Here is a 17,259-nt window from a genome sequence, read left to right on the forward strand (position 1 = left end):
ACCGGGCTGAGCTATGGCAGCTGTTAAGCTTTATGCCTGCTTTCTGCATTGCCTTCCTGGAAACCTGCAACCTGGTTCCTGGCAATGCGGACCCCCACCCTCTGCAGCTATAAGGGATATTACAGGAACTGTAGTGACTATAATCGAATGTCAAGTGGAGTTTGTGTTTATGTCCTAAACTCAGTCTGTAGTAAAATTGTGCCCCTTCAAACCCCTCTGGAAGCTGTGGCTGTCAGAATAAGGACGACGCAGGAAATAATGTCTGCAATGTATATCTTGCTCCCGATGGTGCAGTACCCCTGAATGTATTAGCTGCACTGATTGATCAACTCCCTAAACACTTCCTACTTTCGGGAGATTTTAATGCCCATAACCCCTTGTGAGGTGGCACTGTACTTGCTGGCTGAGGTAGAGATGCCGAAACTTTACTGTCTCAGTTCGACTTCTGCCTCTTAAATACTGGGGCCACCACACATTTCGATGTGGCTCGTGGTAGTTATTCAGCCATTGATTTATCCATTTGCAGCCCAGAACTTCTCCCATCTATCCGCTGGAGATCATATGATGACCTGTGTGGTAGTGACCACTTCCCCATCTTCCTGTCATTGCCCCGGTGTCAGGCTCATAGACGCCTGCCCAGATGAGCTTTAAACAAGGCAGACTGGGGAACTTTCATCTATACAGTCACTGTTGACTCTCTCCCACATGATAACATCGATGTGATGGTTGAGCAGGTGACTAAAACAATAAATACTGCGGCAGAAAACGTGATCCCTCGCTCTGTTGGGTGCCCCCGGCGAAAGGCGGTCCCATGGTGGTCGCCGGAAGTCACTGAGGCAATTAAGGAGTGTCGGCGAGCCTTGCAGCAGCATAAGCAGCACCCTTCCCTGCAGGACCTCACAGCCTTTAAGTGGCTCTGTGCCCGCATTAGCCAGCTTATCAAAAGATGGAAGCAGGAGTGTTGGGAGACATATGTCTCGACCATTGGGTGTCATATGTCACCTTCCCAAGTCTGGAAGAAGATCAGACGTCTTTTTGGGTACCAGACCCCAACAGATGACCCTGGCATTAACGTCAATGGCGTGTTATCTACTGACGCAAACGCGAGTGCTGAGCACTATGCTCGTGCCTCTGCATCAGAGAACTACCCCCCAAGCATTCACACCCTTAAACAGCGGATGGAAGGGAAAGTCCTCTCATTCGCTACATGCCACAGTGAACCCGGTAATGGCCCATTTACAGAGTGGGAGCTCCTCAGTGCCCTTCCACATTGCCCCAACACAGCTCCTGGGCCAGATAAGATCCACAGTCAGATGATTAAACATCTCTCATCTGATTACAAGCAACATCTCCTCATTATCTTCAACTGGATCTGGTGCGGTGGCATCTTTCGATCGCAGTGGCAGGAGAGCACCATCATTCCACCCGCTTGATGTGGATAGCTGTCAGCCCATCAGCCTTATCAACGTTCTTTGTAAGCTGCTGGAACGTATGGTGTGTCGGCAGGTGGGTTGGGTCCTGGAGTCACATCGCCTACTGGCTCCATGTCTGGACGGCTTGTGCCAGGGTCGCTCTACCCCTGATAATCTTGTGTCCCTCGAGTCTGCCATCCGAACAGCCTTTTCCAGACGCCAACTCCTGGTTGCCGTCTTCTTTCATTTATGAAAAGCGAATGACATGACCTGGATACATCATATCCTTATCACATTATAATCTTGTGTCCCTCGAGTCTGCCATCCGAACAGCCTTTTCCAGACGCCAACTCCTGGTTGCCGTCTTCTTTCATTTATGAAAAGCGAATGACATGACCTGGATACATCATATCCTTATCACATTATGCGAGTGGGGCCTCCGAGGCCTGCTCCCGATTTTTATCCAAAATTTCCTGTTGCTCCAGTGTCCAAGTTGATGCCTCCAGTAGTTCCCCCCATATACAGGAGAATGGGGTCCCACAGGGCTCCGTATTGAGTGTTTCTCTACTCTTAGTGGCCATTAATGGTGTAGCAGCAGCTGTAGGGCTGCCGGTCTCACCTTCTATGTATACATTTCGTACTGCTCCACCAGTACTGTTGTTGCTGAGCAGCGCCTACAGGTAGCCATCCACAAGGCACAGTCGTGGATGTGGTTGCCAGTTTTCGGCTGTAAAGTCGAGTGTTACGCACTCCTGTCAGTGTCGTACTGTTCATCCGGAACCAGAACTTTACCTCAGTGACGATCCACTCACTGTAGTGGAGACATATTGATTCTTAGGACTGGTTTTCGACGCCCGATTGACTTGGCTTCCTCACCTCTGTGGAGGACATACGGAACAGCACTCCTTGCCAGATGGCTGCATTGTTTTCACTGCAGAGCTGGTGGCCATATCTCTTGCTCTTGAGCACATACACTCATGCCCAGGTGAGTCATTTCTCCTGACTCCTTGAGCAGCCTACAAGCTATCGACCAGTGCTGCTCTCGTCATCCTTTGTTAGCGACCATCCAGGAGTCCATCTATGCCCTGGAACGGTCCAGTCATTCAGTGGTGTTTGTCTGGACACCAGGTCACGTCAGAATCCCAGGTAACGGAACTTTCCGACAGGCTGGCCAGTCGGGTTACGTGGAAACCGCTTATGGATATCGGCTTCTCTGCAACTGAACTGCGTTCAGTATTACACCGCTAGGTTTTGCGGCTTTGGGAGATGGAATGGAAAAACCTCAATATGCACAACAAGCTCCGTGCCATTAAGGAAACTACGAATGTGTGGAAGACCTCCGTGTGCGCCTCTCGCAGGAACTCTGTGGTTCTCTGTCAGCTCTGCATTGGCCATATGTGCCTGACATATGGTTACCTCCTCCGTCGCGAGGACCCACCTCAGTGTCGCTGTGGCTCACAAATGACGGTCGTCCATCTCTTGCTGGATTGCTCTGTGGCAGATTTTTAACTTTCCCAGCATCCTACCTTCGGTGTTAGGCAACAATGTCACAACAGCAGCTATAGTTTTATGTTTTATTCATGGGGGTGAGTTTTATTGTTTGCTCTAAGTTTTAGCACATGTCCTTTGTCCCTGTGTGCTCTCCACCCTAATGCTTTCAGGGTGGAGGTTTCAATGTGTTGCAGAGTGGCTGGCTTTTCCTTTTCATCCTCATTGTCAGCCAGCCATGGTAACCTGCTTTCTTGTTTTGACCTCTTCTACCTGTTTCTTGCATCTTTGTTGTTTTCTTGTCCCCTTTTGTCCATTTAAGTGTTTGTTGCCCTTCAGTCATTGTTGTGGGTTTTCCTTTCATTCTGTTTTGTGTTGTAAGTCTTATTCTCACTCTCACCCTTGTGACATTGTTTGCTTCGGAACAAGGGACCAATGACCTCTTAGTTTGGTCCCTTCCCCCCCACCCTGCCCACCCGCCATTGCCTCTTTTAACCCGACCAACCTTTTCCCAGTCACAAATGGTACATGGCACGAATGAGTGTCAGTAAGTGTATGTATTAGCTCTGATTTTTCAAATTTTCTCGTCATTGTCATTTCACGAAATGTTTGTGGGAGGAAGTAATATGTTGTCCAACTCTTTGTGGAACGTACTCTCTCGAAGTTTCTATAGTAAACCTTTCCATGATCCACAATGCCTCATTTGTAGTGTCTGCCACTGGAGTTTGGATGAGTTACATTTCCTTACACATGCTTTTTGTACTGTGCATTTTCTCCACTTACAGTTGCTCTGGATAGTTACTCCTAGATATTTTACGGCAGATGTTGTTTCCAATGATTTGTCATCACATGTTGTCACAGTAGTGGATTTCTTTTCCTATGTATGTGTGATACGTTACATTTATTTACATTCAGGGTCAGGTGCCAGAGCCAATACCATTCATCAGTACTCTGTAGGTGATTCTGCAAAAAGTCACTTCCAGTGCTTGTACTAAGTCATTTATATACATTATAAACAGTAAACACTACAATGGCCTTTCTTAAGGGTACTTTGGAAGTTACCTTTACATCTGTTGATTTTGTTCCATTAAGAGTAATATTTTGAGTTCTATCTGCAAGTAGGTCTTGAATCCAGTCACAAATCTGGTCGGATACTAAGTAACCTCTTATTTTTTAACCAATGGCAGTGAAATCAAGGAACCCAGCATCAACCTAAGCACTATTGTCTACCATGCAGTGGATCTCGTGAAGGAACAGAGAGAGTTGGGTTTTGCAAGATCTCTGCTTGCAGAATCCATGGTCATTTTTATAGAGAAGATTTTTGTTCTCCAAAAACCTCATAATTCTTTAGCATAAAAGTTGTTCCATAATTCTACAACAAATGAATGACTTCAACAATTTAGGCCTATAATTATGTGTATCAGTCCTGCAGTCCATCTTCAGAATGGGAATTACCTACACTTTTTTCCAGACACAACATATCCGTCATTGTTCCATCAAACTACGAAAAAGTGTTACTAGAAGGGAGTGAGTTCTTTCATATAATATTTGTAGAAACTTATAGATATCTCATCTTATCCTGAAAGGATGGTTTTAAGATCTGCTGTGAAACACTTTTGGAAGACCGAATTCAGTATTTTGGCCTTCTCTGTATTATCGTCCCTTTTGGTGTCAGTATAGTCACTGACTAAGTGAATTGATGATTTTAAACCACTTACTGATTTTATGTAGACCAAAACCTCTTAGGATTTTTGGTTAGACCAGCTGACAAAATTTTATTTTCAAAGTCACTGAATGTTTGTCTCCTTTGCCTCCATATACTCATTTTTTTTTGTTTTTGCTTCATTCAGCCTTTGTTGTCAGCTGGCTTTTGACTTCTCGTGAATCGGTGATGAAGCTGTCTTTGTTGATGTAGCTGTTTTCTAACATGGCTGTTAAATCATGGTGGGTCTTTCCCATCCCTTCAGACCTTGCTCAGAACATACCAGTACTTGTCTATGGCATATTGAACAATGCTTTTGAATTTTTTTCATTTGTACCCCACATCTTCATCCTCAACACTGAGTGTTTGATGTTGACTACTCAGATACTCTGCAATTTGTATACTATCACTCTTGCTAAGCAAAATTATTCTCGTACCTTTCTCAACATTCCTTCTAATACCTATAGTTGTGCATCACAGCCTTATGATTACTGGATACCTTCCTCTGTGTTAACTGATTTGGTAAGTCAGGTCTGTTTGTTGGTTGGTGGGTGGTCTAAGATGTTACCTTTATGAGTTGGTTTCCTGTCTGCTTGAAATAATTTTCATATGAGACATAACAAATTATTTAGGAATAAAGGAGATGACTCACTGAAAGGCAGAAGTGCTGCTTTGTCGATAGGTACAGAAACAAAAGTTACAGACTTGGCTATCATTAACAATGAAACTTCTTTTTCAAGCTAGTGGGAGAAACATGCACACATACACTCATTCACATGCACACGCACGTCTCCCTGAATTGTGGTCAGTCGTTTGTGTACCTGTCAACGACGCAGCACTTCTGCCTTTCGGTGAGTCATCTCCTTCATTCAGAATAATGTCACAGAAATCCTTAACTCTGGCACCAGTTTTGGTAGCACAACTTACACAGTCTATATATGGCAATTCGCCTCCTAATATAATGACATGTTCAGGAAAGTTATTAATGATATTCTGCAAGTTTTTGTGAAGGGCTCTACCACTACAACTCCTGACCTCTATGCTATAAAAGCATCCAGTTACCATTTTTGACTTACCTGTGATGCTTATCTTCACCAAGATTAATTCACGTTCAGAATCCATGATAACCTTGCTGATATTATCATATTCTTTACTGTAATAAATACGCTGCCACCATTGATGACTAATCTATTCTTACGATAAATATTCCAATCTGAACTTTGGATTTTGGTGCTCTTCATTTATGCTTTCAAGTAGCTTTCTGTTCGTAATACTATCTGAGTATTGTAACATTCAATAAACAGTACTGATTCTGGGACATTCCCGTGTATTCTCCTGCAGGTTACTAATATCATACAGCCATTTTCTATATCAAATCTGTGAGGATAAGCTTTCTTTGAGAACATTGTGAATAATGTTTCTTTGATTTTAGCAGGCAAGTTGTTTCTGATCATAGTGGGAGGACTTCTCCAACCTAAAAATAAAAAAAAGGAAAGAAACCATGTGTACACAACAGGTACTCCTCTACTCTAGTAGCTGCTTCCTGTGTGTAGCGTATGCACGACCTGTTAAGGGGAGCCCTACAGTTCTCTAGCCAATAACAGAGTCAAGAAATTCATATCCAATACCTGTGCAGAATCGCCCGAGTCTCTGGTTTAGACCATCCACTCTGCTCCAAAGTATAGGACAGCAATTGACCCTTAGTACTATGCTACAAATAGTGAACTTATCCTGCATGCCACGTGCAATGCTAGTTGCCTTCACCAAATCAGCCGTCCACTGAAATGAACAGAGGGTGGCCTCAGAAACCAAGCAACAGGTGTCATTCTGCTTATGTGTCACTACTTGCAGCCAGTTGCACACAACGGATTTGATAATCACCAGTAGAGCCTCCTCCACATCTTGGACAAGATCTGCCAGCAAATGTACTGAGTATATGCTGGCATTCATTCCTAAGGGCAGGGCTTGCCAACCTTTTCAGCTGGCGGACCCCTTCTTCAGTCGAAAATCCATGGCGGACCCCTATTCAGTCAAGAGCACAGTAACTTAAAATTTCAGAGCGAAACCCATGGGAACTGAAAGCTTCTTAATGCAAGTATCATGCTCCCAATTACGCCCCCCCCCCTCGAAGTATCATTAGTCTTTGGTTTAGAGATGGATGAAAACAACTTGAAATTAACGATCCAATTTGAATTCTCATTGTATCCAGACACTTACTAGTGGATTTACTTACTTTGTTCAAAACACTATAGCCTGATTAAAATTACTTGGTAGTTGAAATTTCACACGATGGAGCTGTCTTCCTCCAAGAGCAATCAATGTCATGTCCAAACTGCTCGCTGTTGACAAGCTGCCGCTTATGATCTGTTCACTTCCACTATTTGGCTACTGCTGTGTAAGGAGCATGCATATTTCGTAACAGTCGTGTGTGTGTGGGGGGGGGGGGGGGAGGGGGGGGGGGTTCGTGAAATCCGAGGAGGAAAAATGTTCAAATGTACGTAAAGTCTTCCTTTGGTCGTCCTCCCTCCTCATTCATTTTAACTGGAAACTTCCCTTGTTGTGAAGGTGATGGAGAAACTGCACCCTTCTTCAGTGATCCTACCTTCAGCCACCGATCCATGATAGAAGTAATAAACTGGTCAAAAATCGACTTATGAAATAGGTAGTGCACTGACAAAGCAAGTTTAACATTTAATAATGCCTGGGACCGCATAAATGCCAGCGAGCGCTGTGATTGGTCGACAAAGCTCGCTCCGCGCATGCGTAAAAGGTTTCAGCGCATCTAGCGCCGTGAGCCGGCGCACAAACGACCCCTGTATTGTTGCGAAACAATCAGAGAAGCCGCATTCTCCGGCACTAAACTGTGTATACGTTCTAAAAAAAAGTGATGAATTTGATTTCACATTTTTATTCAGTAATTTTACTCATTATTTTACACAATTTGGTGAAAGGTGGCTGCGGACCCCCTAGAAAGAGCTGGCGGACCCCTAAGGGGTCTGCGGACCACAGGTTGGGAAGCCCTGCCTTAGGGGCTCAATTACCTACCTAATGTTGGATCTCCCAATGACTAGCATACCTGTCCTCCACACTTGTTCAGACTGGGTAGGAAAATTGGCCACTGACCCAACAGGAGAGGTATCCAAGGCTTGCTCTGAAGTATTAGCAGCACTGGCTGGCACCTCATATCTGTTGCTAAGACATAAGGAACAAGCTGCGCTTGTCCATTCTCTCTTTCACATTCCACTCAGTGACACGCGAACCCACCACTGTCTGCCACTCACTCTCGAGTGAAGATGGACCAGTCAGGTATTCTGTATCAGAAGACGCAGTGACAACCAGGTCACCAGGGGATTCCAAGAGCACCATAAATTCAAAATATTCCATCACCAATGCCACGATGTTGCTGTAGCTTTGAGCAACAGCCAGAAGCCCGCCAACCATGGCCAATCCAGTTTCCAGCTGTTCACAGACAGCAGCCAATTGTCCTTGTGTACACTCACAACAAGCACTGCCTCTATCCACATAGCACTGTGTAAAATAATGTATAAGATTTTAAATATGAACAAAACACTCAAGAACAACTGAGAAGGCACAAGCACACCTCCGCAAAAGAAAAAATTACCCGATTCTGGCACTAGTGAGGTTGGAATGTATTCAAATTATAAAAGAGGAGAATAAACAAACACTAAAATCTGTTCTGCAGAGTTCTCAGTATAGCCTAATATCGCAAGATCCGCAAGCTCGTAAAACAGAAATAAATTTCTGCACTGAAAATAAATGCATCAGCTGTTATTTTTACTACAAACTCTTCTTTCACAAAAGCCTCCGCAGGACATAAATGTGCAAACTCTAAAGCACTGATCTAAACTATATGCTGTGTACTAACATGAGATTTAAGCAGTCATGTGACTTGATGCTTCTGGCAGCAGAAAGCTACATGAGAAAATCGCCTCACACTACTGTATGCAGTAAAATTTATGCAATAAACTTAGAGTAAGTTAGTAAACACTAGTCTACGTAGTAAAATACACAAATTCTGTTCACTCCCTTGGAGAAGTACATTGCAGAATAGCCTATGCTGAATAGTTTGCTGGGAAACAGCAATTCCTGAGACAGCTTGCACATATTGTTGACTTTCTCACACATTTAAGGGCAGATACTTGGTCCTCTTATTGGGTTGAAAAGCTTCAACCTTTGGTGATCTAGAGTAAAATTTCCTGTGTTTAGAAAACTGTCCTCCAAATCTTTAAATGGCACTCTGTAGTGCATTCAGCATTGCTGATGCTGTGATGGATGTGGATTTTCTTCAGGTATCAGAAGATTCTGCCATCCAATACAGGGTCCATATATTTGTGTCGTCATATTGTGAACTTTACCAGAACACTCTGCTCACGATGAAAGTGCAAATGCAAGTGAGACATTATATATGTCATGGTCTGCTGTTCTGTCATGCCCTAACACAGGATAGAAGGAAAACAGGGGGTTACAAGTCAGTCTGCAATTTCTGAGCAGTTACGAGCAAATGCAGAAAGACAAACTTCAAGTTAAGGCAGCTAGTTTACTGGTGCTGATTGTAAGTCTCAATAGGATGCTCACAGCAGGAGACTCAAGGATGCTCAGGGAGTCTGATTAACACTGTTTATTAGAAATCAAACTAACTATTACACAGAAGACCAATTCTAAATGTTAGAAAAAGCAGAGTGTGCAACTGGATGCACAACAGAAGTCATTGTCTGAGCTGTTGGGGTGAGTGCTAACACAAGCAGTGAACACTAGCAGCATTTTAAGTCCAGACTTTGAGAGCAGCACTCAGAGCGAGAGAAACAGACTTGTCGGAGCTTACTGAGGCTGGCAATGAGTGACACAAAGTTGGCATCTCGATGATCTGATTGAGAACTCTGTCTGAATACAAAAACATGGGTTTTTAAAGGATTGTGGTGACCCACTAGTTCTCTCTTGCTATAGTCGGGCCCCTCAGTTCACTGGCACTTTATAAGCTTCAGCCAGTCCAATGAGAAGCTCTGCACCTTCAGGGCACCTCTGGCCAGCCACTTTCAGAGTCCTCTACTTCTCCTATTTGGTAGGTAGGGATATTTCTGGACTTTTACATTAACAGACTCCATGCTTGGTAGCAACAGTGTTCAACTGACTGCCCTTCCTCTTATGGCTAGCAATAACAGTGTTTTACCCCACGTGGCTCCACCCAGAGGGCTTTTGAGAGTGGAAACTCCTTGCGTAGCACTCTGACAGTGTAAACCCACTGATGTTGCAGTTCTCAGGGGCTAGTATCAAGCTTGCTGCGTTTGCTAAGATGCGCATATTTGTGATCACCTTCTACTATGACATCTTAGAACAGTGTCTAGGTGGTGGATGGAGTTACAGTTAATTCCGTAATGTGAAATTTCCCCCCTGGGACAGCTGCTCAGTGTGTCTACCACTTTTGCCTGCTGTCTACTTTGTCACTCTGATTGCCTATCTTGAAGTGCCCTTACTGGTTTCCAGCAGCTGGACAGTGTACAAGTCATTGCATCGCCAATATGTAACATTGCATTATCTTCGAATCACATTCCTGTTTGAAGTGGAGGGAATGCAGTTACTGGTAGGGAGCACAATTCTATTTTGTGAGAAATTTTCATGATCATTTTCACCTATTCTGTTGTCGTCATATACTTTTGTTGATTAATTAATTTAGGGAAACAGATGTGAATGTAACTTTTATTTTCTTTCTACAGATTATCATTCACAGCTACTCTCCTCAATACATAGCCATTGTGTTGGTTCCCTCTTTGACATACTGAGTGAGGTGATGCAATGATAAGACCCTAGACTCATATTCAGGCGGAAATAGTTCATATACCCATTTGGCAATATAGATTTAGGTTTCTAGTGATTTCCCTAAATCACTTAATGTCGGGATGGTTCCTTTGAAAGGGTGTGGCTGATTTCCTACTCCATCCTTCCTTGATCTGAGCCTATGCTCCATGTGCGATGCCATTGTTGTGGATGGAATGTTAAATCCCAATCTTCATTCCTCCTCCTCCTCCTCTTTGATCTATAGACATGTGGGAAACACCAGTCTTATGCTCAGGACCTGAAGCATCACGTAGAGGATCTGCTGAGCAGGCAAGTGTAGAGAAGCTTATGTATGCACATTAGCCACTACCATTCTAACTTTGGGGTAGCAACTTACCAAGTACTATGCTACATTTCTTCGACACAAAACACATACAAGGAATTTAGTTGAGATACTTTGAATTATAATGGGCATTCTGAAATCTACACGGATTCCATGGTCATACACCATCAGTTATGCAGTCACATGAAAGTTATCAGCAAATAGGGCGGAGGAGGAGTGAAGTCAACTGCGGTAGTCATCGTGGGGTTGTGGACCACAGCGGCTGCGGCAGGGACGGAGCCTCTCTGTCGTTTCTAGGTGCCCGGTTAACATACAGTACAGTACAATACAATACAATATCAGCAAGTAACCACACAAGAATAGGAAGACCTACAATTCTCTCAATGTCACCAATATGTCACATTTCACTATGCTGTACAAGATTTGTATTAAACCCAAATTGTGAACTACACTGTAGTAAAATTTGATAAATTTGCAATGAAAAAAATTTTGCTTGCCTCACATAAACATTACAAAGATTTGTATCAAAGCAAAATGACAATTCAGTTATTTTTTTGCACTGATCATTACTTTTTGTTAATTAGATGCCATTTTGGCAGCTTTTTTGTCAGAGATGTATTAATAAATGTTCAGGGGTTTGCAATGAGCATAGTGTCATATTTATACTGTTGTTGTTAATCATCAGAATGAAGGGAGTGAATGAATCCTGGTGCCATCACATATCGTATGTCTCTCAAGCAACACAAAGTGGACTACTGAGCTTACCAGCCCCCTTTGATAAGTGGATCTTTATATGCAGTGTAAATCCCATCCTTCCTCCCATGAGATACTGGAAAGATTTGGAATTTAACCCAGAGCTTTGGCACAAGATCTGATAACCAGAACTTTTCCAACCCCTGTTGATAAAGTACCATTGTTAGAAATTTTGCATGCCACCAGGAATCAAACCGACTGCCTCCAAGTTGAACCCTGATTTATGCTTTGGCTATGAATGAGTTCACTGAAGCTTGTGTATTTCTTTCCTGCGGTAAATCATGTTTTATTATTGAACAAAGTGCATGTGATGCCAAGGATAATGTCAATAATTTGATGTATTGTGTTGCAGATGTTCCCACAAGTTGCTACTGTCAGCTACCCAACACCACGTTCTTTGAATCCTACTGCTTTCCAAAGTGCACCAGTGACAGCTGTTCCACCAGTGCCACCTGCAAATCCCAACCCATCACCTAAGCAGCGAGTCTTCACAGGAACAGTTACAAAAGTCCATGACAATTTTGGCTTTATAGATGAAGATGTTTTCTTCCAGACAAGGTATCTTTTCTTCAGTGAAAGTATTTTATTATAACTTCAAAATATAATGCTAATCAATGATATTTGTGTCATTTTGTTTTTAAAAAGTCTCTCTAGACAGACATGATCTCAATAAGTGCAGTATTGTGTATCAAAAATGAAGAATAGTGTTTCATCCATAAGACAGGAATTGTGTTTGAGCTTCAAAAGAAAGAAGGGAGGGAACCACTGTTGCTCATGATGAGTTTTGAGATACATACTTCAAACTAAGCCTGTTTATAAATATCTTTCTAAGCTCACACTTTGTATCTCCGAAGGGTTCCAAAAGAGACAAATACTGCCTGACTTATAAAACTAAATTAATATGATCTTGATAAAGGAGTGTGAATCAGGTACAGAGCTTTTTGGTAAAGTCAGGCTGTTCAGTCATATAAACTACATTCATAAAAAAATCTTTTATTGCCAGTTTTAGTATCCCACAAACCTACTTCACATTTCCACATCCAAGCAGTTTTCAGAACATTACACTATTTCCTTCAACCCCCTGCATAGAAGTCTCCAACTGAGAATTGAACCAGTTGACAACAACGATCTTAAGTTCTACGTTATCTCTAAATTATTGTCCAACAAATCTTATCTCCCAAAAGCGTGAATAGGTAATACTTCCTGAGTGCAACGTCGAGTATTGAGGATGGATATTTGAAATGTTTGCAACAGAAATGCTGACTAATATCCTTAGTACAGGTAGCAGCATGTGGAACCACGTTTTCGATACCTACCTTGCACACAATTTGCAGTACCAGAGGTTTCCTGTGATAATTGCTAAAATAGTGGTGTGTCCAGCATGAGGAAATTCATCAACCAGAATGAAAACCATCAGTCCTGGATCAGATTGCAGTTTTTGTCCACTTCTTGCACTGTTTCACCTTTCTGAATACTGAGACTTCCACTTTGCTTTTCACCATGCACATTTATTTGTATGGCCACTTATAGTTATCAGTCTAATATTCCCTTCACACATTACTGTGGGCTCAATTACTAGACATGGACTCCTGGAGAGTATGAGCACCTGTGTGTTCTTTCATGCACAAAAATTTAATTAAAGCATGCACTTCACATGTGCTGGGAGCAACACTTTCCAAAGTCACTGTTGTTTCTTTCCCTCATACTCAAATGACTACTCCATAAAAATGATGACTGCTGTGCCTTTGTAAACAGTGAATAGATGGTGCAGCGTATGTGCAACTTCTTGTGTCTTGCGGCCGACAGGAAAAAGAACTAACAGTTAGTTTGAACGCACTTTATTATAATTAAAGAAAAAAAAGCATTCTTAGCATATAACAAGTTTTAAATGCAAGAACAACAACAAAATCCACAGCTCTTGTGGTGACAAACCAAATAAGGAAACAAGACATTGGAAGAAAAATAGTGACCAACATCTACTCTACACAATACAAAATACAACGTGCTACTACAATGCTGCAGTAGTGGCTGGAGCTGCTCCTAGTGGTTGGTAAACACCGCTGGTCTGACGGTCATGGCATGCTTATAAAGCCAGGTCAGTGGAGTGCTACATCAGTCATATGAGTTCTGATTGGTGGAACACTGTTACATGTTGTCTGGTGAAGTAGTTCCTTGTTTATTTGGAAATTCTGTTATTGTTTCTGTCCGCTGGCAATGTTTCTCTCCACACTGCTGAAAGGGGGTTAGAAACCCATCTCGCATGTCAGTTCTGCGGGCCCTCTAACAAAATGGGACCGCTACGACATTTCTCCCCCTGGAGAAAAGAAATGCACAGCACCACAATTATCCATAGGAGTAGGGGCGTCCTGGTCGACATCCATAGGTTCGTGGCCGGCATGGACGGGAGGCGGCGATGCAGCACGGGCAGCTGGCAGCGAAGACAGCAGCTGAGGTGGAGGTGGAAGTTGAGGCTCTGCCACAGGGCAGTCGGCGATAATCACTGGCAGCTCCCCCAGGGGTCGTGGTCCACCAGTCGGGGGCAGAGCTGGTTGAGACGCCAGCAGGCAGCGGAGCCATCAGCCCACCGGAGAGACGTCACCCGACCACAGAGCTCAGTGATGACAGCGGGCACCCTATGTGCCCTCGGATCAGAGAAGGTCTGCGCCCAGACCTTCTGCCTGACGTGAAAGGAGTGCGTCGGAGGGCGGGCGGGGGAGGGTGAGAAGCCTTGGGTACCAAGGCAGATAACAGGGAGTGAATAATCGACTGTGAAGTATCTCCGCTGAACTTTTACTGGCATGGGGGCAGTATGGTACGTAGCCAAGAAAAGAAGCACGGCCTCCAACAGGTGACGGCTCGGCAGCTTATCGAGCTGGGTCTTGAATGTCCACACAAAACGTTCCACCCGGCCATTTGATGCAGGGTGAAATGGGGCGGTATGGACGAGGAAAATGCCATTGGCAGTACCATAACCTGCCAAGTTTTCTGGTTTTCCCAGAACATTTCCGGATTTTGGAGTAGTTTTCCAGTTGAACATCGTTTTTTTCCAAATTTTCAACTCCCAGGCTTGTTCCCACCCTCTGCATTCATAACGCATTTTGACTTTCGATAATAGCTGTTATTCTCAGATATCTGTGTTTGAAATTCGACTGAAAGTAGACTGATAATATTATCAATAATCCCTTCTCACAGAATATCACTGCGTTGTCATAAACTCTGTGTTTGAAACACTGCCGGCAAAAGTCAACCAAACATTCTATTGATAAACACATCTCACAGATTATTGCTGCATACTCTTTGTGCTTTGACTACATGTTAGTGACCTAGCGGGAAAGCTTTGTTTGTGCTTGGTTTTATGCGGTGCTTGCTGTGGTTCTGGTATTTGTGCAATTGTGTGATGAATTTTTGTGTGATTTGGTGTTTTCGTGATGAGTTCTTGTAAGGAGTGGTTCATCAGTCTTTCAGGGATAGATATTCTGCTGAATTTCCGTGTATTATGTGATCGTGGAAAGGCAAAACATTCGCATTCTGTTCCATTTGTTCGTGTGATACAAATATTGCTTATAGAGGAAAAACTGAATTAATAAATCATATTAAATCCATTAAACATATCTGCAGTATGAAAATGAATGATAGCAGTAGGAAAATTGATTCATTTTTTACCACTCCTGGATCTGACCTAGATGTTATAAGAGCAGAATGTTTGTTCACTTCAGTTTTATTTGAACATAATATTCTGTTAGCTGCTGCGATCGCGCTGGTGCCCTTTTCGAGAAGATATTCTCTGATTCAGAAGTAGCAAAAAAGAATACAATGGTGGTTGTACAAAGACTTCACATATTTTGAAAGAAATGGCTATAGATTCAAGAACTGAGGTCATTAGTTGTATGCAGCGGGAACCATTTACTTCGGCTACAGGTGGGAGCAATGACAGTGATGCTAAGCATTGCTTTGGTGGGTGATTCAACAGGACACAATACTGGGGATTTGTTAATTTCACTGTTGTAGTATTACAAAATACCAATTGAACACTGTGTAGTGTTCTGTTCACACAGTGCTCCTAATGGCTATGTTTCGGAAAGTGTCTGCAGAGACTGTTGGAGCAGTTGAACCCTTTAGTTGGCTTCTTTAAAGATGAGGTGCGTGTTAGTGCTCAGTGTGCATCGAGTAGCATAACATCGTTTACAATCCCAAAAGCTGAGCTTGGTGATTCTAAAGACCATGGAAAGAGGAAAGCTATCGAGTCATCAGAACTGGTTGCCCCAAGAGATTTGCATCTGCCATAAAATCTGACACTCCAGTGCTGCAGAACAACAACATTATTCAAACCCGTGAAGAGAAACTGTTTATGTTTCTCTCTTCAGATTTAAACAAGGCATACTGTGCTTTTCTGTGTGCTGTCATTCTTTTATTTGAGAATCTCAATTCTGTATTTCACAGTGCTTCCCCTTAAACTCATAAACTGTTAGAACTAATGACGAACCTATTACAGCAGCTTCTTTCCAGGTTTGTTAAACCTAAAGTTACAAAGAGTTCCTTGTTACAGGAAGTTCAGTACCATCTTGTTGAATAACAGAGAGAAAATGTTGAATTAGCTATTGGCATTCAGACAATGGATTTGGTGGAGAAACGTAATGATAAAGACAAATCAACATTCTTTTCATCTGTCAGGGCTTACTTCTGCTCTGCGTGCGATTATATCATAAACAAGTTTCGCTTCAGTGATGAAGAAGTTTCCAAAATTGAGGATGCCAAATTTTCTTCTGTAGAATTTCTTATAGAAAGGTTTCTATCACTTCTGCGAAGGAAGGGAAGTGAGTCAGCCGAGGACGCAATGAATGTGCTTCAGAGCCAATTTGTGGCCCTGCAGGTTTATGACTCTGTTACTGTGAGAGCGAGAATTTGACAGATTATACCAAATGGGCTCACTTTGATGAGCATTCGTGGAGCTAGTGGTGTTCCTAAGTACGATAGCTTATCCAGGCTAATGCTCTCTGTTTTGACTCTTCTGCACAGCACTGCTGAGTTGGAGCGTGTGTTCAGCTATGTGAAAAAGAATCGCAATCAGTTTAGGTCCTCCATTTCGAATGAAACTCTGGGATCCATTTCTGTTTTGAACACAAGAAACAGTGGTCTATGTTACATGAATAGTTTTCCTTCAGAATTTCTTCAAGAAAGCATAGAAAGCTACTCATCTTTATCTCTCCTCTGCAATCTGTGATGGGATGTGAGCGGTGTTCTTTGAATTTGAGAAAATTTTGTAAATAAATGTTCAGTATAGTAGTTTTGACAGTGTCATTCATATTGTGGCTTGCAAGATCAAGTGCAGGAAAGCTCATTTTTGTGTAATGCGTGAACTGTTCTCAATGTTAAGTGACAACAAATGAACACTCATCAGTAAATAACTTGTGTAAGTACCTAACTTCAGAGTTCGAAAATAGTGATCTTAAAATGTAGCCCACATTATTGTGTGTTAACATTACTTGTAATCTCTTTGTGTGTAGTCTTTCCTCACTATGTTTGAACACCTTGCAATGAATGAATGCATTAAATTTTTGCGATTTGGGATCTCCTGGATTTTTGTATTTGAAAGTTGGCAGGTATGCAGTACAGAACTGCTTAAACTCGGTCGAAGTAAATTGTGGACCATTATCTGTAACAATCGTTTTGGGGAGTTCCTCGACAGCAAAGAGGCGCTGGAGAAGTTAATAGTCTCAGCATAAGTGGTGTTCATCATGCAGGACATGTAAGGGTATCCCGACTCGGAG

The 17,259-nt window shown here is 42.7% G+C and overlaps 1 protein-coding gene across 2 annotated transcripts in view; it reads left to right on the forward strand.

Annotated features, from left to right (window-relative positions):
- Window positions 1-17,259, forward strand: part of LOC124715625 (cell division cycle and apoptosis regulator protein 1-like) — a 263,366-nt gene that overhangs the window by 70,137 nt on the left and 175,970 nt on the right. For both annotated transcript variants that reach the window (XM_047243109.1, XM_047243110.1), the window contains exon 5: window positions 11,844-12,049. In XM_047243109.1, coding sequence (XP_047099065.1) covers window positions 11,844-12,049 — 206 coding nt within the window. The remainder of the gene's footprint in view (window positions 1-11,843; window positions 12,050-17,259) is intronic.

This window comes from Schistocerca piceifrons, chromosome 1 (genome assembly GCF_021461385.2).
Source record: "Schistocerca piceifrons isolate TAMUIC-IGC-003096 chromosome 1, iqSchPice1.1, whole genome shotgun sequence".
NCBI classification, from domain to species: domain Eukaryota; kingdom Metazoa; phylum Arthropoda; class Insecta; order Orthoptera; family Acrididae; genus Schistocerca; species Schistocerca piceifrons.